The sequence below is a fragment of the Anolis sagrei genome, chromosome 6 (genome assembly GCF_037176765.1).
Source record: "Anolis sagrei isolate rAnoSag1 chromosome 6, rAnoSag1.mat, whole genome shotgun sequence".
In the NCBI taxonomy this organism is placed as follows: domain Eukaryota; kingdom Metazoa; phylum Chordata; class Lepidosauria; order Squamata; family Dactyloidae; genus Anolis; species Anolis sagrei.
The window spans coordinates 6,609,866-6,635,880 of record NC_090026.1 but is presented as its reverse complement, the minus strand read 5'-3'; the positions used below and the strand labels follow the sequence as shown (position 1 = coordinate 6,635,880).

Here is a 26,015-nt window from a genome sequence, read left to right as displayed (position 1 = left end):
AAGTGAATCACCCCTTGCTTTGGAGAAGGGAGGCTAAATTTCACATTTGGCCTCACAAACTGAACAAACAAGTTGTATCTTCAAAACATTTCAGTGGAACTTTGCTCAAGGAAAGAGAGATTGACCTTTATAAGCCACAATATATTTGAGGGGATGACTGTATCTCTCTCCATGAACCAATCCAGGCCCTTCGATCTTCGGGGTAGGCCCTCCTTTCGCCCCTGCCAATCTCACAAGCTCGTCTTGTGGGCACAAGGAAGAGAGCCTTCTCCTCTGTGGATCCCCAACTCTGGAACTCATTACCTGGAGAGATCAAGAAAGTCCCTACACTAGAAACATTTAAAAGGGACCTTAAAACCTGGCTCTTCCGCCTCAACTTTGGCGAGTAAGTGCACAACACGACACTATTGTTCCCCTCAACGCTTCTGTCACTGGAGTACACGCCCTCCCCCAAATGGGAAGTTTAGTTTGTCTTTATGAGCTCCCTGAAAATATCTTGCTCCTATTTTTATCTCATTAGAGTTTTTAACATTTTATCCTGTACATGTAGCCCACCCACTGTTATTGCGACTGTGTTTTTTGTTTATTGTAATGTAATTTTGTTATTGTATTTTTTTCATGTAATTTTGATGATGTTGCTTGTTGTTTATGTTTTGGCCCCATTTTGATGTTCGGTCTTGGCCCCCATAAGCTGCTCCAAGTCCCCATCAGGGAGATGGTGGCAGGGTATAAATAAAGTTTATTATTATGACTACAGTATCAGAGTAGAAGAAACCAAGGGAGAGGGAGTTAGCTTTTGTGCATTTCAAGGAGAGCAGTGAACTACTATTTAATATTTAAAATATTAATTTCCCAATGAAATCAGAAATGTATTTATTATGAATGTTTGAATCAGAAATATTTCAAGATGTTAATGTTGAGAAATTATTCACGTATTTTGCAACAGGGGCTAGAATTATTTTTGCTAAATTTGGAAACAAGAAACGATCCCTCTAAAGATACAATGGTTGGACAAAATAATGTAAATTAAAGATATGGATGAACTGTCTTTTTGGTTGAGACTAAACAACAGAAAAGGAATGAAAAGGACAGACTGGAAGGTTCTTGAGGACTATATGAAAAATGATGGTCAATAACAAAAGACAATGCAGGAGAGAAAAACATAATAATGGCAACATAAATCAATTGAATAGCTTAAGAAGGTTGAACGGAAGTAATTTTTTTGTGAGTTATATTTTTGAGGTGAAGCAGTGAGCAGACAATGTTATGATGTTGTGACGTTGTGACCTTACATGTTTCTGTTTTGTTTATTTTATTTTATGGAATATCTTAATTTTAAAAGATGAAAAAAAGGATAGCAGTGAACAAAGCAGATGAAGAGAAAGAGAGGCATCCTTAATAAAGTCCATTGTCAGCCATTCCTTAGAAATAACTCAACATTATTTTATTTAGAAAATGAAAATCATATAAAAAATAATGAACTGTCCAAAGTAAGAGCAAACTTTTACAACAAAGCTCACAAACCCACTGGCCAGAAGACGCAAACTGGCCTAAGGAGGAAGTAGTCCAAGATCAAGATCATCTCCATATACCTCCACTGCCTCTGCTGAAGCGTGGGTTGGAGGGTGGTGCACCTCCAGATTGTTTCCTCATGGTTTTGGCACTGGCCTGGGACTTCTCGCGGCCAGATCCTGAGGAGACTGAACGTCGCACAGGGACTGCCTGCGAAAAAAAAGACGGATTTGGGAAGGAAGGTCACTCTTGACTCACGTTTCCTTCCATGAAGCACAGCTGAACTCCTCGCATGAGAAGCTGGGGCCAGGGGACAGTTCCATCTTGTCTCCTGCATATGTCATCACTTGGGGATCCTCCCCCCAGCATCAACTGCTGCTCTGGCCCAAAGTGAAGAGAGAGGGGGCCAGGGGAGAGTTCTACCTTTCCTCCTGCATATGTCCTCAATTGGGGACCCCTACCCCCAGCACCAACTGCCGCTCTGGGCCCGAGTGAAGAGAAAGGGGGCCAGGGGACAGTTCCATCTTGTCTCCTGCATATGTCATCAGTTGGGGATCCCTCCCCCCAGCATCAACTGCCCCTCTGGGCCAGAGTGACAAGAGGGGGGGCCAGGGGACAGTTCCATCTTGTCTCCTGCATATGTCATCAGTTGGGGATCCCTCCCCCCAGCATCAACTGCCCCTCTGGGCCAGAGTGACGAGAGAGGGGGCCAGGGGACAGTTCCATCTTGTCTCCTGCATATGTCATCAGTTGGGGATCCCTCCCCCCAGCATCAACTGCCCCTCTGGGCCAGAGTGACGAGAGAGGGGGCCAGGGGACAGTTCCATCTTGTCTCCTGCATATGTCATCAGTTGGGGATCCCTTACCCCAGCATCAACTGCCGCTCTGGGCCAGAGTGAAGGGAGAGGGGGCCAGGGGACAGTTCCATCTTGTCTCCTGCATATGTCATCACTTGGGGATCCTCCCCCCAGCATCAACTGCTGCTCTGGCCCAAAGTGAAGAGAGAGGGGGCCAGGGGAGAGTTCTACCTTTCCTCCTGCATATGTCCTCAATTGGGGACCCCTACCCCCAGCATCAACTGCCGCTCTGGGCCAGAGTGAAGGGAGAGGGGGCCAGGGGACAGTTCCATCTTGTCTCCTGCATATGTCATCACTTGGGGATCCTCCCCCCAGCATCAACTGCCCCTCTGGGCCAGAGTGACGAGAGAGGGGGCCAGGGGACAGTTCCATCTTGTCTCCTGCATATGTCATCAGTTGGGGATCCCTTACCCCAGCATCAACTGCCGCTCTGGGCCAGAGTGAAGGGAGAGGGGGCCAGGGGACAGTTCCATCTTGTCTCCTGCATATGTCATCACTTGGGGATCCTCCCCCCAGCATCAACTGCTGCTCTGGCCCAAAGTGAAGAGAGAGGGGGCCAGGGGAGAGTTCTACCTTTCCTCCTGCATATGTCCTCAATTGGGGACCCCTACCCCCAGCATCAACTGCCGCTCTGGGCCAGAGTGAAGGGAGAGGGGGCCAGGGGACAGTTCCATCTTGTCTCCTGCATATGTCATCACTTGGGGATCCTCCCCCCAGCATCAACTGCTGCTCTGGCCCAAAGTGAAGAGAGAGGGGGCCAGGGGAGAGTTCTACCTTTCCTCCTGCATATGTCCTCAATTGGGGACCCCTACCCCCAGCATCAACTGCCGCTCTGGGCCAGAGTGAAGGGAGAGGGGGCCAGGGGACAGTTCCATCTTGTCTCCTGCATATGTCATCACTTGGGGATCCTCCCCCCAGCATCAACTGCTGCTCTGGCCCAAAGTGAAGAGAGAGGGGGCCAGGGGAGAGTTCTACCTTTCCTCCTGCATATGTCCTCAATTGGGGACCCCTACCCCCAGCATCAACTGCCGCTCTGGGCCAGAGGGATGAGATAGGGGGCCAGGGGAGAGTTCCATCTTGTCTCCTGCATATGTCATAAGTTGGGGACCCCTACCCCCAGCATCAACTGCCGCTCTGGGCCAGAGGGATGAGATAGGGGGCCAGGGGACAGTTCCATCTTGTCTCCTGCATATGTCATCAATTGGGAAACCCTCCCCCCAGTATCAACTGCCGCTCTGGGCCAGAGTGAAGAGAGAGGGGGCCAGGGGACAGTTCCATCTTATCTCCTGCATATGTCATCAATGGGGAAACCCTCCTCCCAGTATCAACTGCTGCTCTGGGCCAGAGTGAAGAGAGGGGGCCAGGGGATAGTTCCACCTTGTCTCCAGAATATGCCATCAATTGGCGACCCCAATTGGCGACCCCATTCTGGGCCAGAGTGAAGAGGGGGGGGGGGCGGGGGACAATTCCACCTTTTCTCCTGCATATGTCATCAGTTGGGGACCCCTCCCCCCTGCACCAACTGCTGCTCTGGGCCAGAGTAAAGAGGGGGAGGCAGAAGACAGTTCCATCTTGTATCCTGTGCTATGCTAATAATATACTATACTATACTACAATGTAATATAATATATTGTATATAATATTTATAATATTATAATGTAATACAATATAATACTACTAATAAATTATAATTATATATATTTATATTACATGTAGTATTACTAATAATATTACAATATAATGGTATAATACAATATAGTAATATTTAATACTTATATTGTAGTATGCTAATAATATAATATATTGTATGTATGTATGTATTTATTTATTTATTTATTATTTACGACATTTGTATGTCGCCCTTCTCACCCCGAAGGGGACTCATATATATCTTGTAAGCCACTCTGAGTCCTCTTCGGGGTGAGAAGGGCGGCATATAAATGTTGTAAATAAATAAATACATAAATAAATATTTTTTTCTACCCCACTGCCTATTTAGAAAAGTTTAGATCCAACTTTGCTGCAGGGATCATACCCATTCCTTACCTTGTGAGTTAACAAACATACCTCCCTCCTCATTGTTTCTGTTAATTTGGAATCCAAGTTCCTCCTGGCTTGCAGATTTCCATCGTTTTTCATTTCTGTCCTGTAGATGAAAGGAACAAAAAGATAGTACCAAAAAAAAAATCCAGAAATCCTACCCCCTCAAATCTAAGAATTCTCCCCAAAAAAACAGTTTTTAAATCAAAATGGGAATAGAACCAACATCTTTCCCAACTTTACATAGTGATGGCAGCTTCTTTTGAGGGGTCCTGAGCAAAACAGGCTATGCCTCGGTTCAGAAATCCCCTGAACCTGAGCCTCACCCATTCTGGCTTATCCCACGCAAATAGTTATACAGGTCCCCAGTTGAAGGCACAGGTCTTCCTTTGGCCTGGCATTGCTTCAGCAGGCGCGAGACTTCGGCCACCTGCCTTGGAGACAGGATCCCACTCTCTTGGACTGTGGGGAAAAAAGGAGAAAAAGATAGGGCTTTGGTCAAACCCAGCCAACAAAAAAGCTTGTGCTAGAAACGTCCGCAGTCACTCGTGAGCTGGAGACATACCAGGCTTCTGCTTCAGGGGGCTGGCTGGTTCCTGACTTGGGCAGGCTGGCCCAGTTCTGGGCAAAGGCACTTTGGTTTTGTGGACAGCAGCATTGCTGGGTGGCTGAATGCGAATGGTGCTGGGCTGAGCTTGATCCCAGAGAGCTGTGGACCGTTCGCGGTAAGACAGGGATGTCCCTGGGAAGAAAAGTCAGGGAAAGATTTCAGGCAAAGTCTGAGAGTCCAAACATCACAATTAATCTTGATGTTCCCCAAGGTTTTTGGAATAATGGTTTTACAATGTATTGTAATGTAATATAGCTAATAGGCTTCTATTGGAAATGCTGAGTCATGCATTAACTGTATATAGGGAATCACTAGCTGTGCCCTGCCACGCGTTGCTGTGGCCTATAGTAAAACTTATCAAAGTTGAGGTAGATATCTGGACTATTATGTGTGTGCAGCGGCGGGGGAATGATGGAGCCTGGGGTTGCATGTGTGTGTGCGGCGGTGGGGGGGGGGGTGATGGAGCGTGGGGTTGTGTGTGTGTGGCGGCGGGGGGAGAGATGGAGCGTGGGGTTGCGTGTGTGTGTGCGGTGGCGGAGGGAGTGATGGAGCGTGGGGTTGTGTGTGTGCGTGCGGCAGGGGGTGTGTGTGTGCGGGAAGCGGCTTGGAGTAGGCATGGCTTCTGCAGAGGGAACGTTGGCTGGAAGGCTGTGTGCGTGCGCCAGGGAACTTGCGGCTGGGCACCAATGCGCATGCTCAATTGTTTTGCCGTTTTGTGAGTGTGTTGTTATGTTGTTTTTCAGTTTTAGTAGATATGTTTGTACCTTGTGGGATGTGTTATGGGCATGGGAATTTTGGTTAAGTTTCGTTGGGGGGTTTGTGAGTTTTGTTGTTTTGCCGTTTTGTGAGTGTGTTGTTGTGTTGTTTTTCATTTTAAGTAGATATGTTTGTACCTTGTGGGTTGTGTTATGGGCATGGGAATTTTGGTTAAGTTTCGTTGGGGTTTATTTGAGTTTTGTTGTTTTGCCGTTTTGTGACTGTGTCGTTGTGTTGTTTTTCATTTTGAGTAGATATGTTTGTACCTTGTGGGTTGTGTTATGGACATGGGAATTTTGGTTAAGTTTCGTTGGGGTTTTTTTGTGTTTTGTTGTTTTGCCGTTTTGTGAGTGTGTTGTTGTGTTGTTTTTCATTTTGAGTAGATATGTTTGTACCTTGTGGGTTGTGTTATGGGCATGGGAATTTTGGTTAAGTTTCGTTGGGGGGTTGTGGAGTTTTGCTGTCCGGTTGAACCAACCTAACAGATTTATATATATAGATTTGGGGAATGTGTTCTGGCCTAGTCCAGGTGATTGTGAATGATGTAATCCTGGGTCTGAGTTAAGTTAATGAGTTGGGAACCAATCAGAGAGTGCTATGTGTAATTGTATAGAATTGTATATAAGGAAGTCATGTACAGTGTATTCTCTCTCCTTGTGCTGTGATGCTGTTCGTCGAAGGCTCTATGTAATTGATTAAAAGAACCTGTCCGCTAAGACAAGATATAACTGGGTGCTGTGGTAAGTTTGTAATGTCATCCAGACTGGGGAAAAGACAATGGTAAAATGGCCGGGCATGTGCTCAAGTGTCTGTAAAAGAGTTCCAGAGTGACTGCAGTTTGTGGGAGCAGTTGACTGAAAATACTGTGCAGGAAGAAGCTACTGGAAAGCGCTGAAGTTGTGCAACTGATCTGCTGCTGAATTGTGAAATTAATCTCAACAGGGTTGCTGTAAGTTTTTCGGGCTGTATGGCCATGTTCCAGAAGCATTCTCTCCTGACGTTTCATCTGCAACAAATGCTACGTTCAGCAAAGGACAAGAGGGATCCTCTCACCTCTGCAGGAGTCTACTGTATACCATGCAGCTGTGGGCAAGTCTAAATAGGGACCACCAAACGCAGCAGCATTTCCCAAACACGAATCAAGGAACATGAAAGGCACTGCAGACTAATTCAACCAGAGAAGTCAGCCATAGCAGAGCAACAGATGAACCAACCTGGACACAGCGTATTATTTGAGAAGACAAAAATGCTGGACCACTCTCACAACTACTATGTCAGACTATACAGAGAAGCCATTGAAATAATAATAACAATAATAATAATAAACTTTATTTATACCCCGCCTCCATCTCCCGCAATGGGGACTCGGAGCGGCTTATATGGGGCCAAGCCCGAAAAACAAATTATAATACAAAAAATACAAAATTGCAATAAAATAAACAACATAACATTTTTTAAAAAAATCAAAGGATATAAACAATATACATAAAACATATAAACCAAACATAGAGACAAAGAACATGTACATAAAATGATTTAAAAACTCAGGGTGAGATAAAGGGGTAAAACTAATTGTAGGGAGAACTCACGGAGAGACGGGATTATAAACAAACTTACGTATAAGGAGGGGGGGACGGGACTCCTGGGACAAGAACGCTGAGGGAGCAATAGCATGAAGTTGTGTGACTACTCTCCGAAATCCACAAGCATGTGGACAATTTCAACAGAAAGGATGAAGCCATGAAAATGAACAAAATCTGGCTACCAGTATTAAAAAAACCTCTAAAATCATAACAGTAAATAAATAACAATATTCAAAAACAGGGGAACTCCAGACAAAAAACAATCAGGGACAGCTCATCACCTCCCAACAAAGGATCCCCCCAGGCAGTAAGAAGTCACACCTTGAAAACTGCTAGGCCATTAAATGCTAATGAAGGCGGCCAATTGAAATATTGACACCTCCCTCCAACTGACAAGAGTTCTTTCTCCCACCCTGGACATTACTCCACAGATATATAAACCCAATTTTCCTAGTTTCCAACAACAACAACAAAACTTTATTTATATACCACTCTATCTCTGTATTAAAGGGTTGCAGCATTAGGAAGGTTGAGAACCACTGACCTAGGGGTTAATCATTCTCAAAAAACCTGCTGGAACATCCAGGTTTTCAGGTCCCTACAAAAGGAGGAGTGTGTGGGGGCTTACCTAATCACTCTGGGAAGGGAGTTCCAAAGTTGGGGAGCCACCACCGAGAAGGCCTCTCCCTTATACCCACCAACTGTAGTTGTGACGGTGGCAGAAATTAACTTCCAGTTACATCTAATTTAAAAAAAACCTGAAAAGCCCATTTTTGGTAGTAGTGGACCAGGTGGAAGGGATGGGCCCTGAATCTTAATCCTGTATTATAGAACGACAGCAAATCTCCCATTGAGGGAAAAGAGGGAGGGATTGTGCCCACTCTTACCAAACTGTGTCTGGTTTGTAGTTTCTGTTGGGTTGACCATGGAAAAACCTTCCTGTTTCTGAGCACCATTTTCACTCACAGAGTGGTCCCAAAGCTGGAAATCATGGAAGCAGAAAATTAGACCTTGTGTGACCTTTCTTACGATATCAGCAAACACCCAACATCTGGCAGTAGTTCCTTGGCTTTCTGGAATCCCCACCATTGAGAAATAAGTTGCAGATATCCAGAGCTACCCCAAAAAAAAGCCAATGGGATTTTGGCCTGCATCAATAGGAGCCTAGTGCCAAGATCCAGGGAAGTCATGCTACCCTTCTATTCTGACATAGTCAGTTCACATCTCTATGGAGACCCCGGTGGTGCAGTGGGTTAAACCCCTGTGCTGGCAGGACTGAAGACCAACAGGTTGCAGGTTCGAATCCAGGGAGAGGCGGATGAGCTCCCTCTACCAGCTCCAGCTCCTCATGCGAGGACATTAGAGAAGCCTCTCACAAAGATGGTAAAACTATCAAAACATCTGCGTGTCCCCTGGACAACGTCCTTGCAGATGGCTAGTTGTCTCACACCAGAAGTGACTTGCAGTTTCTCAAAAAAAAGTTCACATCTGGAATCACACTGTCCAATTCTGGGCACCACAACTGAAGGGAGATGTTGACAAGCTGGAATGTGTCAAGAGGAGGGCGACTCAAAGGATCAAGGGTCTGGAGAACAAGCTCTATGAGGAGCGGCTTAAAGAGCTGGGCATGTTTAGCATGAAGAAGAGGAGGATGAGAGGAGACATGATGAGGGCCATGGATTGAGAGGTGAGAGGAAGTCATAGGGAGGAGGGAGCAAGCTTGTTTTCTGCTGCCCTGGAGACTAGGACATGGAGCAATGATGTCAAAATACAGGGAAGGAGATTCCACCTGAAAATTAGGAAGAACTTCCTGACAGAGAGCTGTTCAGCAGTGGAACTCTCTGCTCCGGAGTGTGGTGGAGGCTCCTTCTTTGGAAGCTTTTAAACAGAGGCTGGATGGCCATCTGTCAGAGGTGATTTGAATGCAATATTCCTGCTTCTTGGCAGAATGGGGTTGAACTGGATGGCCCATGAGGTCTCTTCCAACAACTCTTTGATTCTATGTGATAGCTGTTCAGCAGTGGAACTCTCTGCCCCGGAGCGTGGTGGAGGCTCCTTCTTTGGAAGCTTTTAAAACAGAGGCTGGATGACCATCTGTCAGGGGTGCTTTGAATGTGATTTTCCTGCTTCTTGGCAGAATGGGGTTGGACTGGATGGCCCATGAGGTCTCTTCCAACTCTTTGATTCTATGTGAGAGCTGTTCAGCAGTGGAACTCTCTGCTCCGGAGTGTGGTGGAGGCTCCTTCTTTGGAGGCTTTTAAACAGAGACTGGATGGCCATCTGTCGGGGGTGCTTTGAATGCGATTTTCCTGCTTCTTCACAGGGGGTTGGACTGGATGGCCCATGAGGTCTCTTCCAACTCTAGGATTCTATGATTCTTAAAACTCTGTTTCCTGAAATAGTGACGAGTAGCTAAAACCTCAGCATGAATAAGCACTGTCTTCAAAAATCTTTTTAATCCCCCCATCAGAATAATCCTTTTAAAGAATACACTCTGTTGAGAAGTGAAAACATTACAGTTCCTTAAAACTTACTACAGCTTGTCTTTTCCATACTTAGAAATAAAGACCACTTTTCTACATAAGAGCGCAAGAGCAAGTGGAAGATTATGAGGATAACACATCACTCAAACATTGCATGAGTCATGACGAAAGGTTTCTGTAACTGTAGAAAGTATCTAGATCTTAGTATTTAAGTGCCATTACTTTAAGCCCTTGCATGTTTGCAGAGAATCAAAATTTTAATTTTTTTTTGTCCTTTTTGCAGATATTGTTCTGCAGCGCTCATGGACTGCGTAAGATTTGGATTATGTTCCTTAGTCACATAAAAGGTTCCATTTAGCTGTAATCCCATACATTTTAGTTGATGTAGCAAAATATTATTCTTGGTCAGAAAATGCATTCATTTCCCAAACAAGACACTTAGAGTTGGAAGAGACCTCGTGGGCCATCCAGTCCAACCCCATTCTGCCAAGAAGCAAGGAAATTGCATTCAAATCACCCCTGACAGATGGTCATCCAGCCTCTGTTTCAAAGCCTCCAAAGGAGGGGCCTCCACCATATTCTGGGGGCAGAGAGTTCCACTGCTGAACAGCTCTCACAGTCAGGAAGTTCTTCCTCATGTTCAGGTGGAATCTCCTTTCCTGCAGTTTGAAGCCATTGTTCTATTGTGTCCTAGTCTCCAGGGAAGCAGAAAGGAAGCTTGCTTTCTCCTCCCTGTGACATCCCCTCACACCTTGCTTGTCAATGTTTTTAGAATATTATGAAATTTCAGTTTCCAAAATAACAATTTCTATGTTGTAAACATTATGTATTGATGAAAAACCTTTTACAACATAGAAATTGTTACTTTGGAAACTGAAATCTCATGAAGATTTTCCTGTAATATAGAAATTGTGATTTGCAATCTGCAGTTTTTTGTATTTGTTCCCTGCATCTACCCAGCATGTAACTCTATTGAAAAAGAGATCAGATTAGTCTGGCATGACTGGTTTTTGATAAATCTGTGTTGACTATTAGCAATGACCGCATTCATTTCTAAGTGCTTGCAGATTGATTGTCTATACTTCCTGTCAGGACTCCTCCTGCAGTCTTATTCTTTTTCTATGCACAGGAATCCCACTGGAGCATTGCAGCACACCCAAATACTTGGGAGTCACTCTGGACCGTGCTCTGACCTACAAGAAGCACTGCCTGAACATCAAGCAAAAAGTGGGTGCTAGAAACAATATCATCCGAAAGCTGACTGGCACAACCTGGGGATCACAACCAGACACAGTGAAGACATCAGCCCTTGCGCTTTGAGACTCTGATGCTGAGTATGCATGCCCAGTGTGGAACACATCTCACCACGCTAAAACAGTGGATGTGGCTCTTAATGAGGCATGCCGCATTATCACGGGGTGTCTGCGCCCTACACCACTGGAGAAATTACACTGCTTAGCCGGTATTGCATCACCTGACATCCGCCGGGAAGTAGCAGCCAATAATGAAAAGACCAAGGCAGTGACATCTCCAGCCCATCCCTTGTTTGGGTATCAACCAGCATGTCAATGACTTAAATCAAAAAATAGTTTTCTAAGACCTACACAGACACTCGCTGGAACACCCCAGCAAACGAGAGTCCAAAAGTGGCAGGCTCAAACCCAGAACCTCAACCAATGGCTGATACCTAATGAGGGACTCCCCCCTGGGCACACAGAAAACGGCAACTTGGAAGGCACTGAACAGACTGCACTCTGGCACTACGAGATGCAGAGCCAATTTTAAGAAATGGGGCCACAAAGTGGAATCCACGACATGCGAGTGCGGAGAAGAGCAAACTACAGACCACCTGCTGCAATGCAACCTGAACCCTGCTATATGCACAGGACCTTCTTGCGGCAACACCACAGGCACTCCAAGTGGCCAGATACTGGTCAAAGGACATTTAATCAAGTACCAAGCTTGCAAATTCTGTGTTTTGCCTGTTTGTTTGTTTGTTTTTGCTAAAAATGTAATACAAATGTCTGGTTGCTGATGACACGATAAATAAATAAATAAATATGTACATAACACAACAGAATCTATAAATATTATATTTTCTGACTACAACGTGAAAGATCCCCTTTCAAATATCCCCGTCCAACAAAAATTACATACCCCTCTCCCTCAGTGGGCCAGTAAAAAAAAGGAACAGAGAACAGGAAGCCTTACCAGACGTATGTAGTGATTTAAGTCATACGGGGGCACTTGAATGCCACTCTCGGAGCTGTTGCGGTGGGAAGCCTCCCCCTCCATGCCAGCCCCCTCCGTGAGGGTCTCATCTGTGTCATCAGTGAACGGATGCTCTGCAAGATTCTCAGGATGGAAGGTCAGACCTAAAAGGAGGAGCACATGCATAAAATAATGAGGCTAAGAAGGGTATTGACAAGATGTCCAGAGGAGAGTGACACAAAGGGATAGAAATCGAGCTCAGTAGGAATTGTTGAGGGGAGCTTGGTGAATTTAGCCTGAAGACACCAAGGCCTAGAGAAGATATGATAACCCTCTTCAAATATCTCCTAGATATTCATGTGGCAGATGCATACCTGGACCAGCTACAGTGGTGTCCGCCTGGGGTTCTAGCTGCTGGAAGCCCTGTGGGCTAAGAAGGCTGTAGTTGAAAATGTGGCTGAATTCTGAGGAGAGACGACCCATGTCAGGAAAGGCATGGAGAAAATGTTGGTAAGGGTCCAGAATTGACTTTTCAGGGGCTTCGGGAGGCCCCTGGGACTTGCTGCGCTGGGTGACAGGCTGGAGGGGGACCGCCTGGGTCCAGGATGACCCTTTGCTGTCTTCTGCCTTCTGGCTATTCTCAAAAAAGTCCACTTTTTGCATCTTCTTCAGAGCTTCTGAAGGTGGCAGACGTTCTGGGTCTACAGTGGGGTCTGGAACTGAGGGGTTATCCTGACAGGGGAAATCAAGAAGTAAAAAAGTAGCTAAGTAGCTCATGGAAACCATCTCTTCCAATCCAGTAAAATAATATTATTATTATATACTGAGCCCCCGGTGGTGCAGTAGGTTAAACCCCTGTGTCGGCAGGACTGAAGACCGACAGGTTGCAGGTTCGAATCTGGGGAGAGTGTGGATGAGCTCCCTCTGTCAGCTTCAGCTCCTCATGCAGGGACATGAGGGAAGCCTCCCACAAGGATGATAAAACATCAAAACATCTGGGCAACATCCTTGCAGGCAGCCAATTATCTCACACCAGAAGCGACTTGCAGTTTCTCAAGTTGCTCCTGGCACGACATTATTATATACTAGCTGTACCCGTCACATGTGGCCAAACTTTCCTCCTTCTTTCTCTCTTTCTCTCTTTCTTTCTTTCTTTCTTTCTTTCTTTCTTTCTCTCCTTCCCTTTTTTCTTTCCTTCTCTCCTTCCTTCCTTCTCTTCCCTTCCTCTTTCTCCCCTTTCTTCCTTCTCTCCCTATTCTTGGACTGCAACTCCCAGCAGTCCTCCTGATCGATTTATCTATCTGCCTACCTACCTCTATCTAATCTATCTATTTTACCAATCTGGAGGATTGCTGGGAGTTGCACTCCAGGAATAGGAAATTGGAAATATGCAGGGATTGGGATGCTCTCAAAGAAATCCAAGGAGAAGAAAGCTTGCAGTTTGGAAACAGTGCATTTGGGTCTTCCTCCTCTCCTAAAGGTGCTGGTCTGGGGGATGTTGGGAGCTGTAGTCCGGAAGAGAGGGTGGATATGCTATTGTGTGTTTTGTTTGCTGGGGGAGTCATTTTTCCATGTGCGCTGTATCTTCTTTTGGCTTTTTTTGCTTTTTAAGTCCCTTCCGCTGTGTTTGTTTGTTAATGTTTTTATGAGTGATGGTCACTCGTTGGCCTGATAGGTGTCTTGTGTCCAAATTTGGTGTCAATTCATCCAGGGGTTTTTGAGTTATGTTAATCCCACAAACTAACATTACAAATTTTTTATTTATATAGACTAGCTGTACCCACCACGCATTTCTGCGGCCAACCTTCCCTCCCTCTTTCTCTCCTTCCTTCCCTCCCTCTTTCCTTCCTTCTCTCTTTTTCTTTCCCTTCTTTTCTTCCTTCTCTACCTGTTTCTTTTCTCGCTTCCTTTGCTGTTTGGTTCCATCCTTGTCTCCTTCCTTCCTTCCCTCCCTCCCTCCCTCCCTCCCTCCCTCCCTCCCTCCCTCCCTCTTTCTCTCTTTCCTTCCTTCTCTCCTTCCTTCCGTTTCACTTTTTTATGTCCTTCTCTTCTTCCTTCTCCAACTTTCTTTCTTTCCTTCTCTCCTTCTTTCCCTCTTTCTCTCCCTCCTTCTCTCCTTCCTTCCTTCTCTACCTTTCTTTCTTTCCTTCTCTCCTTCTTTCCCTTTTTCTCTCCCTCCTTCTCTACTTCCTTCCTTCCCCCTTTCTGTGTATGTGCTTTGTGTGTGCATATATGTGTGTATATATTTCTGCATATATTTATGTATATGTGTATATATTTGTGTTTGTGTACATATGTGGTTTTGCATGCGTTGTAATTGGGTTTTTTTTTGGCTTTTTAAGTCTATTCTGCTGTATTTTTCAGTGTTTTTATGAGTGATGGTCACTTGTTGGCCTAGCAGGTGTCTTGTGTCCAAATTTGGTGTCAATTCATCCAGTAGTTTTTGAGTTATGCTAATCCCACAAACTAACATGACATTTTTATTTATATAGATATATAGGAAGAGAGAGCTACAAACTACAGGAAAGGAGAGTCCACCTAAACATTAGGAAGAACTTCCTGACTGTGAGAGCTGTTCAGTAGTGGAACTCTCTGCCCTGGAGTGTGATGGAGGCTCCTTCTATGGCGGCTTTGAAACAGAGGCTGGATGGCCATCTGTCGGGGGTGCTTTGAATGTGATTTTCCTGTTTCTTGGCAGAATGAGGTTGGACTGGATGGCCCACAAGTTCTCTTCCAACTCGATGATTCTGATTCTATATACATATACATATAATGCCACTGCTGTCACATATACACTTTCAGGTAGTTTGCTGGGGCTGCAAGCACTCACTCATTCACTCACCGGCTGCTGGGGCTTCACACTGGTCTGGAAGGAGGCACCACTGCCAGCAAAAAGGCGCAGAGCCTCATTCCAGTGGGCTTGCATCATGGCTTGGAACTGACCCACCATCTCAGCCCGCTGTGCCTCGAGCCGCCGATGTTTAACCTGCAGCTCCCGAATCTCTTCTTCCTGCTTGGAGATCCTGAGTAGAGACAAAAATAAAGATACCACAAGCTGTATGACACAGGATATGCCCAGAGTTTAAAAACAATGACTAATTTGGAAGAAGAGGGGGCTGAGGTAGAGGGAAAGGCCATCTCGGATAAATCTCCTTATCTCAATGCAAGTCTCTTTCAGGCCACACCATTATGGCACGGCAGTCCGACTTTAATTCCCATCTTCGGAAATCTTGGAATTTGCCATTTGGTGAAGAACTTAGCATCCTCTGCCAGAGAGCTCTGATGACCCCCTGCCCAACTATAAATCCCAGGATTCCACAGCAAGCAGCCAAAGTAGCGTAATTCAGTAGCATGACAGAAAAATTGCAAAATATTACAATTTGACTTCCATCTACTTCTTGGTGGTGGTGTCGATACCAAATAGTTCCTTATTACATTTGAAACTTGATTTTCTCCACCTTTCCCCTTCATTACTACAATTATCTTTCACAAACAGCAAATTCTTATAAAAGAAAAGACTATCCTACGTATTTATATTAATATTTTTATCTTTTCTTTTTAAAAATATTACTATTTGCCACTCTATTTGTGTTTGCACCGGGATTGTGGCGCAGCTGGCTGAGTGTCAGCTGCATTAAGATCACTCTGACCAAAAGGTCATGAGTTCAAAGCCAGTCCGGGTTGGAGTGGGCTTCCAACCAATTGTGTAGCCTGTTGTTGACCTTTGCAACACGAAAGACAGTTGCATCTGTCAAGTAGGAAAATTAGGTACCACCTTGTGTGGGGAGGCTAAATTAACTAATTTATGAGGTCATAAAAAAGACTCCAGCAAAGCACTCCAGAAAAAAGCATGCGGGGAAGGCGGAAGTACTTCATCAGTGTCGCAGATGGACGATGAAAGCAATAGCTCCCCTGGCGGCCAGAAAAAAGTTAAATAGCCTCTGTGCATGTCTGTATATGTTGTATGTCAAATTGGCATTGAGTGTTTGCCATATATGTGTACATTGTAATCCACCCTGAGTCCCCTGCAGGGCGAGAAGGGCGGAATATAAATACTGTAATTTTTTCTTCTTCCTTGGGACATTGTCATCAAATGAGTCAGTAAGTCTGGAGAACAAGCCCTATGAGGAGCGGCTTAAGGAGCTGGGCATGTTTAGCCTGAAGAAGAGAAGGCTGAGAGGGGATATGATAGCCATGTAGAAATATGTGAGAGGAAGCCAAGGGAGGAGGGAGCAAGCTTGTTTTCTGCTTCCCTGGAGACTAGGACGCGGAACAATGGCTTCAAATTACAAGAGAGGAGATTTCATCTGAACATGAGGAAGAACTTCCTGACTGTGAGAGCCGTTCAGCAGTGGAACTCTCTGCCCCGGAGTGTGGTGGAGGCTCCTTTGGAAGCTTTTAAACAGAGGCTGGATGGCCATCTGTCAGGGGTGATTTGAATGCAATTTTCCTGCTTCTTGGCAGAATGGGTTTGGACTGGATGGCCCATGAGGTCTATTCCAACTCTATGATTCTAGGATTCTATGATTCTAAGTATTTATTTATTTATTCATTCATTTATTATTTTCTCTTTCCTTTCTTTTTCTCTCTCTTTTTTCCCTTTTTCTCCTTTTTCTATCAGAGCTTATTCACTTATTTTTTATTTTTTTTATTCACATTTATATAGTTCACAATTGGATTTGTATGAATATGACCTTAATAAAAATTATTGGGGGGAAAAAGAAAAAATGCAAAATAAAGCAATTTGGATCCAGGATGATTCCCATACATGGAAATAGAGGAAGCTAAATCACACCTATGGGTTCATCTAAACCACCTTGTCCACTCTGATGAGTTCACTCTGATGTTGGTCTTTCCTCCTATAGGCTCCCATACAAGCAATAACCAGGCAGGCTTCTAAATAGCTTCCAAACTCAGTCACAACCAGGTGTGTCCAGGATGCTATAGTTTATAGGTTTATGTTTTCTACCAAGTTTCAGATCTAAAAGAAAATATCATTTTTTTCAACATTTTGAAACAGTTCCTCCTCTATTTATCGTCTCTTAATAGGTCTTCGCCTTCTCCCAAGCTTCAAACTGGCTTCTCCAATACCCCAGAAGTGCCTGGTGTCCTCAAAGTTATGTACCTGTGTTCATACTCCGCAGTGAGATGCCTCTGCCGATCCTCCCTCTCAGCCAGGTCAGACTTGAACTGGGCCAGCTGGTTGGCCATCTCCTTCTCGTGGTGGCTGCTTAACTCCAAGAGCTGCTTCCTGCCAAGGAAAGGAAACCATTGTCCACAAAACAATATTGTAATGTATCCTGGAAGGTAACAAATAGGAATAGGAATATGAGGGAAACCATATTGAATTCTGCCCCCAGTCTCCGATGTTTGTGAACAAAAATGTGTCCTTATTACTAACTAAAATTTGTCTCCTGTGCTATGCTAATAATATAATATAATATAATATAATATAATATAATATAATATAATATAATATAATGCAAATACATATAATATTTATAATATTATAATGCAATACATTGTGATACTACTACTACTAATAATATATTATAATTATATATTTTATGTTACATGTAATATCCATATAAATAAAAATGTAATGTTCATTTGTGGGATTAACAGAACTCAGAAACCACTGGACGAATTGACACCAAATTGTGACTCAATACTCCTAACAGTCCAATGAGTGTTCATCACCCCTAAAAATACAAAAAAAAACCCTCCAAAAAAACCACAAAAATACACCATATACACACACTCATATACATATACACATGCACACATACATACATATATATATACCCAAGCAAACACAAATACACACACATACATCTACATACATGCATATATACATATATACATGCACATATATAAACACAAATATGCATATAGACAAGCACACACATAGACACAATATACATATACACATGTAAACATACAAATATATACACACGTATATACACATCTACACACACACATATGCACACACATATATACCCATATATATATATATATATACATACATACATACATACGGAAACACACATATACAGATACCCAAATATATAAACACATATATACACATACACACACACACACACACACACACACACATAAAACACACATATACAGATACCCAAATATATAAACACATACACACACACACACACACACACACATAAAACACATATATACAGACTGGGCCACAGCAACGTGTGGTAGGGGATGGCTAGTTACTAATAATATTGCAATATAATGGTATAGTATAATATAGTAATATAGAATACTGATATTGTACTATGCTAATAATATAATATATTGTATCTTGTAATATATCTTATAATATATCTTATTTTAATATCTTATAATGTATCTTGTAAGCCTCTCTGAGTCCCCTTCATGGTGAGAAGGGCGGCATATAAATGTCATAAATAAATAAATAAAACAAGGTTTTGTTCTGAATACATGGGAAATATATTTTTCTTGTTTCCCTAGAAGAAAATTGGGAGATCTAGGAAGTACAGTTCACTACCGGTGGTAGCATCTAAGAACTGAGGGTGCCCTATGTGCATAGATGGAGAGAACTCCCTTCACCTGTGCTGCTCCCGCATGGCACTCATCTGGCGCAAGCTCTCCTCGTGAACCTCGGCCAGCCGTTCTGTCACCCGTTGCTCTAAGGCCACTTTCAATTCTGACTCCAGCTTTACCTTCTGTGATTCATAACGTGCCTAAAAAGATAACAGCAACAGAGAAAGAATTCACTTTCAGATTTCTAGTGCTATTTCTAGTGGACTCGATATGCTCCAGCTCCTCAAAGAGTACACAAGTTCAAATACCTGCCATGTGAAGCTGAAAACCCTCAAGTTAAGGAGGTGCATCAGTGTGAGCGCAGTGAAGCCCATATACAATGGTGGTGGTGATAATAATAATAATAATAATAATAATTAAAGTCTAAGACTTACACCTTGAACAGATCTCAAAACATGGGAGGGCAATACCTTCCATTTCTGCTTATCCAGATGAAACAAGATGGCATTTCAAAGTGTGGAGTCCCTGGTAGTGCAATGGGTTAAACCCTTGTGTCGGCAGGACTGAAGACTGACAACTCGCAGGTTCGAATCCAGGGAGAGTGCAGATGAGCTCCCTCTATCAGCTCCAGCTCCCCATGTGGGGACATGAGAGAAACCTCCCTCAAAGATGGTGAAGCATCTAGGCGTCCCTGGCCAACGTCCTTGCAGATGACCAATTCTCCCACACCAGAAGCGACTTGCAGTTTCTCAAGTCGCTCCTGACATGAAAATAATAATAATAATAATAATAAATTATTTGTTACCTACCCCTCCTTATGGCTCAAGGCGGGGCACTACAAAGACAAAACATGCTATTCCCAAATGCCACCTTTAGCTCCTAATCCTCTAAAGAGTCTTCAACCATCTCCAAAAAAAATTTATATTATATGATTTTTAGGCAAGGTCACATCTCTTAAAGGAAGTGGTAGCCAACGTATTTTGAGGTAAAAATGAGAGTCAGGAAGGTCAGGAATGGAGAGGCTAGGCAATCGAGAAACAGTCCGAGTTAGACAAAGGAGAAGTCAGGTGGATCAAACAGTCCGAGTCAAGGATTGGAGAAGTCAGGCAAACGTGGGCTAGTCTGAGTCCAAATACAGTCAAGGCAGTCCGGTAAAGAAGAACTAGTCAGTAGCAAACATTCCTTAGCTGCTGCAATAGCAGCGGATGAAAGGAACTGAGGCAGTAGTCCCTCCCACTGGCTATATATATATACTCTATGGGGAGAGTGGGCGGGGCTACCGCCTAAAAGTGTCTAAAGTATTTCTAGAAGGTTCCAAAGCTGTCTGCGCATGTACAGGAAATAAGTGCAGGAAATACCATATGTGCAATTTCACAGTTGACCACGATGGAGAATGGCCATCTGCAAGGACACTGCCCAGGGGACGCCCGGATGTTTGATGTTTTACCATCCTTGTGGGAGGCTTCTCACATGTCCCTGCATGGGGAGCTGGAACTGACAGATGGGAGCTCAACCTCCTCTCCGTCGACCTGTCAGTCAGCACTCCTGCCGACACAAGAGTTTAACCCATTGTGCCACCGGAGGTCTCAAATGCACAGGCACACACGAAAAATCAACCTCACTCCTACAAGCGCCCATTCTACCCACACATAAATTATCCTCTAAGGGAGAACTGAGGCTTCAGCATCTTCAATAACCACAGTGGAAAAGTTTATTTCACTGTCAAAATTAAGGAATCACAAAAAGGGGGAAAGCTGTAGGAATCAAAATAATGCGTTCTAGTGACCGAGTGAGAATTCTTCAGCAATTGCAAGTTGTTTTTCCTCCCCACTTCAAAGTTATCATTTGCGTATTGATGTCCCCAACCTCATTACCGTAACCAAGCTTATCTCCATCTTCAGATTGTCCCTCTCTCGCCGGACAGCCTCCAGTTCACTCCCCAGGACTTGTACTTCTGACTGCACAGAGGCCAGGGCCCTCTGGGCATCTGCTGCCTTTTGAGCCTCTCGCTGGGTCATCGCCTTGATGGGGATAAAAAGAAACAGAAGATACATTGCAAAAAGTGGTTGAGCACCAAATCCAAAGGTAGGAAGTCTTAAAGCAGGAATGGACAAAGTATGAACCCAGGACCATGTATGGATCGTTTGTTTTCTTGGCTTATCTAACCTTCCAGACTCCCTTGATTGTCCTTTTCTGGCCAAAAAGGGTAAATTAACAGCCTATCCTGGAAGCCTCCAGGCAACACAATTCATAATAAGGCAGTGTTTCTCAGCCTGGAGGTTGGGGAGGTCGCAAGGGGTGTCTGAGGGGTTGCCAAAGACCATCAGGAAGCACAGTATTTTCTGTTGGTCATGGGGGTTCGGTGTGAGAAGTTTGGCCCAATTCTATCCTTGGTGGGGTTCAGAATGTTCTTTGATTGTAAGTGAACTATAAAAAGCGAACTGCGAAGTAGCGAGGGAACACTGTATATGTATAATGTGGCATTATATGCCATGGTCTGTAGGTCACCCTGAGTCCCCCATTGGGATGAGAAGGGCAGGGTATAAATATAGTATAATAATAATAATTATTAATAATAATAATAATAATAATACAATAATTATATTATTATTATTATTATTAATAATAATAATAATAATAATAATAATAATAATACAAGACTGATCTTGTCTGCTGTGGACTCATCTTGTTGTGTTTCTAACAACAACAACAACATGAGGATTTAAAGATCCATCTGCAAAGACTCTGGCACAAGCCAGTAAAGGTGGTCCCAGTGGTGACTGGCACACCGTGTGCAGTGCCTAAAGACCTTGGCCTGCACTTAAACACAATCGGCGCTGACAAAATGTCAGCTGACATCTGCCATTTGCAAAAGGCCACCTTACTGGTATCTGCACGCATTATTCGCCAATACAACACACAGTCCTAGATACTTGGGAAGTGTCCAACATGTGATCCAATACAACAGCCAGCAGAGTGTCTGCTGTGGACTCATCTTGTTGTGTTTCAAATAGTAGTAGTAGTAGTAATAATAATAATAATAATAATAGTCATCAAAGCCAGAATTGAAAAGTCAACGACAGATCCCAAATGTAGACGCTGCAAGGAAGCAGATGAAACAATAGATCCCATCTTCAGCTGCTGCAAGAAGATCGCAAAGACAGACTACAAGCAGAGGCACAACACCATTGCTCATATGATTCATTGGAACCTGTGCCACAAATACCATCTGCCTGCAACAAAGAACTGGTGGGATCACAAGCCGGAAAGAGTTACAGAGAATGAACACGCCAAACTCCTCTGGGAGTTCCGGATTCAGACAGACAGAGTTTTGGAGCATAATACTCCTGACCTCACAATCGTGTTAAACAACAAAGTATGGATCGTTGATGTCACAATCCCAGGTGACAGCAGGATTGCAGAGAAACAACTGGAAAAGCTGACATGATATGAGGATTTAAAGATCGAACTGCAAAGACTCTGGCACAAGCCAGTAAAGGTGGTCCCAGTGGTGATCGGCACACTGGGTGCAGTGCCTAAAGATCTTGGCCTGCACTTAAACACAATCGGCGCTGACAAAATGACCATCTGCCAGCTGCAGAAGGCCACCTTACTGGGATCTGCACACATTATTCGGCGATACATCACACAGTCCTAGACACTTGGGAAGTGTCCTACGTGTGATCCAATACAACAGCCAGCAGAGTCATCACGTCTGCTGTGGACTCATCTTGTTTTGTTTCAAATAATAATAATAATAATAATAATAATAATAATAATAATAATAAGAAGAAGAAGAAGAAGAAGAAGAAGAAGAAGAAGACAAGACTGAACTTGCCTGCTGTGGACTCATCTTGCTGTGTTTCTAATAGCAACAACAAGAACAACAACTTGAGGATTTAAAGATCCAACTGCAAAGACTCTGGCACAAGCCAGTAAAGGTGATCCCAGTGGTGATCGGCACACTGGGTGCAGGGCCTAAAGACCTTGGCCTGCACTTAAAAACAATCGGCGCTGACAAAATTACCAACTGCCAGCTGCAGAAGGCCACCCTACTGGGATCTGCACGCATTATTCGGCGATACATCACACAGTCCTAGACACTTGGGAAGCGTCCGACGTGTGATCCAATTCAACAGCCAACAGAGTATCTGCTGTGGACTCATCTTGTTGTGTTTCAAATAATAATAATAATAATAATAATAATAATAATAATAAATCACATAGTCCTAGACACTTGGGAAGTGTCCGACGTGTGATGCAATACAACAGCCAGCGGAGTTATCTTGTCTGCTGTGGACTCATCTTGTTGTGTTTCAAATAATAATAATAATAATAATAATAATAATAATAATCACATAGTCCTAGACACTTGGGAAGTGTCCAACATGTGATGCAATACAACAGCCAGTGGAGTTATCTTGTCTGCTGTGGACTCATTTTGTTGTGTTTCAAATAATAATAATAATAATAATAATAATAATAATAATAATACATCACATAGTCCTAGACACTTGGGAAGCGTCCGACATGTGATCCAATACAACAGTCAGCAGAGTTATCTTGTCTGCTATGGACTCATCTTGCTGTGTTTCCAATAATAATAATAATAATAATAATAATAATAATACATCACACAGTCCTAGACACTTGGAAAGTGTCCGATGTGTGATCCAATACAACAGCCAGCAGAGTTATCTTGTCTGCTGTGGACTCATCTTGTTGTGTTTCAAAGAATAATCATCATCATCATCACACTTAATATCACATAGTCCTAGACACTTGGGAAGCGTCCGACATGTGATCCAATACAACTGCCAGCAGAGTTATCTTGTCTGCTGTGGACTCATCTTGTTGTGTTTCAAAGAATAATAATAATAATAATAATAATAATAATAATAATAATACATCACATAGTCCTAGACACTTGGGAAGTGTCCGACATGTGATCCAATACAACAACCTGCATAGTGATCTTGTCTGCTGTGGACTCATCTTGTTGTGTATCAAATAATAATAATAATAATAATAATAATAATAATAATAATAATATTTATTTATATTCTGCCCCATCTATATTGAATGCCAAGTCACCTCACAACGTTGCAGCATCTGGATTAGCCCTGATTGGGATTCACTTACAATTCTGTGCAACTGCTAACTTTTTTATTTAAACATTAATGATCTATAGATCTTCGCCTACATCCACGGATCTTGAGCTGCCATACACAAAGTCAATGTAAACAACCCAAAACAGTAAGAATAATTTAAATCTTTCCCAGGCTTTGGTCTTTCAGGGTTTCAACTACCAGAAGCCTTAAAGAGAATTGTAAATCATCTGAAATTCTGTGAGTAGAAGGCTTTGCCTTCCAGCTCTGCAGCCGGCCAAGAGCTGCGGTTTACAAAGAGACGACTGAAACGAAAGATATACAGCTGCGAGGATGGAGGTGTTGGTACTCCCACGCCAAACAGGCACAGCTCTTTCCCCCTCCAGTGCTAGATAGTTTTGCAATTGGGTGGCTCTCAAACTCTAACGGTTTATGTGAGGCCGGCTTAAAGAGAAGTCAGGCTGTCTCTTTCAATTTGCCGCAGGATCAATTCTGCCAGGAGCTGAACAGGAGCAAGTGGATCGTTTCAGGGTGTTCAGCAAGGAGCCTCCAATGAGGCTTAATCCGGCCATCTTTTTGGTTTCTTTCTTCCCTAAGCAAACTGGGCCTTTCACAGCTGCGTAAGGCCGGTAATCTCAACAGAGACAACTTCTCCACTCACTGCTGCACCTGTTGAATTTTGCAGCTGAAGAATCTTTAAAAGCACAGGCCCCTAAAGGTGATGGCCAACCTTGTTGAGGACAAGAAGGCACACCCAAGCCATTCCAGCTTTTCAAGGGCTACTCTGGTTTGGGAGAAAGAATGCCACTGATACTTCTGAAAGCAAAGAATTCATACCTATACATTGGATACAGCATGCAAAATAATCCATAGTACAGTGGGTTGCTGTGAGTTTTCCAGGCTGTATGGCCATGTTCCAGAAGCATTCTCTCCTGACATTTTGCCTGCATCAATGGCAGGCATCCTTAGAAGTGAGGTCTGTTGGAAACTATCTGTGGAATAATGTACAGGGTGGGAGAAAGAACTCTTGTTGGGTTGTTGTAGGTTTTTTTCAGGCTATATGGGCATGTTCTAGAGCAGTGGTTCTCAACCTTCCTAATGCCGCGACCCCTTAATACAGTTCCTCATGTTGTGGTGACTCCCAACCGTAACATTACTTTCCTTGCTACTTCATAGCTGTCATTTTGCTACTGTTATGAATCGTCATGTAAACATCTGAGATGCAGGATGTATTTTCATTCACTAGACAAAATTTGGCACAAATACCCAATACAGCCCAAATTTGAATACTGGTGGGATTGGGGGAGGGTACTGATTTTGTAGTTGATGGGATTTATAGTTCACCTACAATCAAAGAGCATCCTGAACTCCAACAATGATGGAATGGAACCAAACTTGGCACACAGAACTCCCATTACCAACAGAAAAGACTGGAAGGGTTTGATGCCCATTGACCTTGAGTTTTGGAATTGTAGTTCACCTATATCCAGAGATCGCTGTGGACTCAAATAATGATAGATCTGGACCAGACTCTGCATGAAAACTCAATATGTGCAAATGTGAACACTGGTGGAGTTTGGGGGAAATAGACCGTGACATTTGGGAGTTGTAGTTGCTGGGATTTATAGTTTATCTACAATCAAAGAGCACTCTGAACCCCACCAACAGAATTGGGCCAAACGTCTCACACAGAACCCCCATGACCAAAGGAAAATACTGTGTTTTCTTATTGTCTTTGGCGACCCCTCTGACACCCACTCGTGACCCCCCCCCCCCGGGGTCCTGACCCCCAGGTTGAGAAACGCTGTTCTAGAGGCATTCTCTCCTGACGTTTCGCCTGCATCTATGGCAAGCATCCTCAGAGGTTGCTCACAACCTCTGAGGATGCTTGCCATAGATGCGGGTGAAATGTCAGGAGAGAATGCCTCTAGAACATGCCCATATAGCCCGAAAAAACCTACAACAACCTAGTGATTCCGGCTATGAAAGCCTTCAACAATACATTGAACTCTTGTCTGTTTGAGGCAAAGGTTAACGTAGCAATTGGCCATCTTAATGAGCAGTGAACAGCCTTGCAGCTTCAAGGATTGGCTGCTTACTGCCTGGGGGAAATCTTTGTTAGGTGTTATCTGGCCCTGATTTTTTGCTGTCTGGAATCCTCCTGTTTTTTTAGTTTTGTTCTTTATTTACGGTTCTGAATTTACAGTTTTTTAAATACCAGATTTTGTTCATTTTTATGGTTTCTTCCTTTCTGTTGACATTGTCGACATGCTTGTGGATGTCAGTGGCTTCTCTGTGTAGCCTGACAGGGTAGTTGTTAGGGT

The 26,015-nt window shown here is 43.7% G+C and overlaps 1 protein-coding gene across 4 annotated transcripts in view; it reads right to left on the bottom strand.

Annotated features, from left to right (window-relative positions):
- Window positions 1–1,422: 1,422 nt before the first annotated feature.
- CNTROB (centrobin, centriole duplication and spindle assembly protein) overlaps window positions 1,423–26,015 on the bottom strand; it is a 144,537-nt gene continuing 119,944 nt past the window's right edge. For all 4 annotated transcript variants that reach the window (XM_067469719.1, XM_060779922.2, XM_060779924.2 and 1 more), the window contains exons 10-20: window positions 20,458–20,604; window positions 18,650–18,783; window positions 17,178–17,303; window positions 14,895–15,075; window positions 12,427–12,784; window positions 12,053–12,216; window positions 8,246–8,339; window positions 4,975–5,151; window positions 4,736–4,871; window positions 4,437–4,515; window positions 1,423–1,722 (exon numbers count right to left, since the gene is read on the bottom strand). In XM_067469719.1, coding sequence (XP_067325820.1) covers window positions 1,579–1,722; window positions 4,437–4,515; window positions 4,736–4,871; window positions 4,975–5,151; window positions 8,246–8,339; window positions 12,053–12,216; window positions 12,427–12,784; window positions 14,895–15,075; window positions 17,178–17,303; window positions 18,650–18,783; window positions 20,458–20,604 — 1,740 coding nt within the window. In that variant the 3' untranslated portion in view covers window positions 1,423–1,578. The remainder of the gene's footprint in view (window positions 1,723–4,436; window positions 4,516–4,735; window positions 4,872–4,974; window positions 5,152–8,245; window positions 8,340–12,052; window positions 12,217–12,426; window positions 12,785–14,894; window positions 15,076–17,177; window positions 17,304–18,649; window positions 18,784–20,457; window positions 20,605–26,015) is intronic.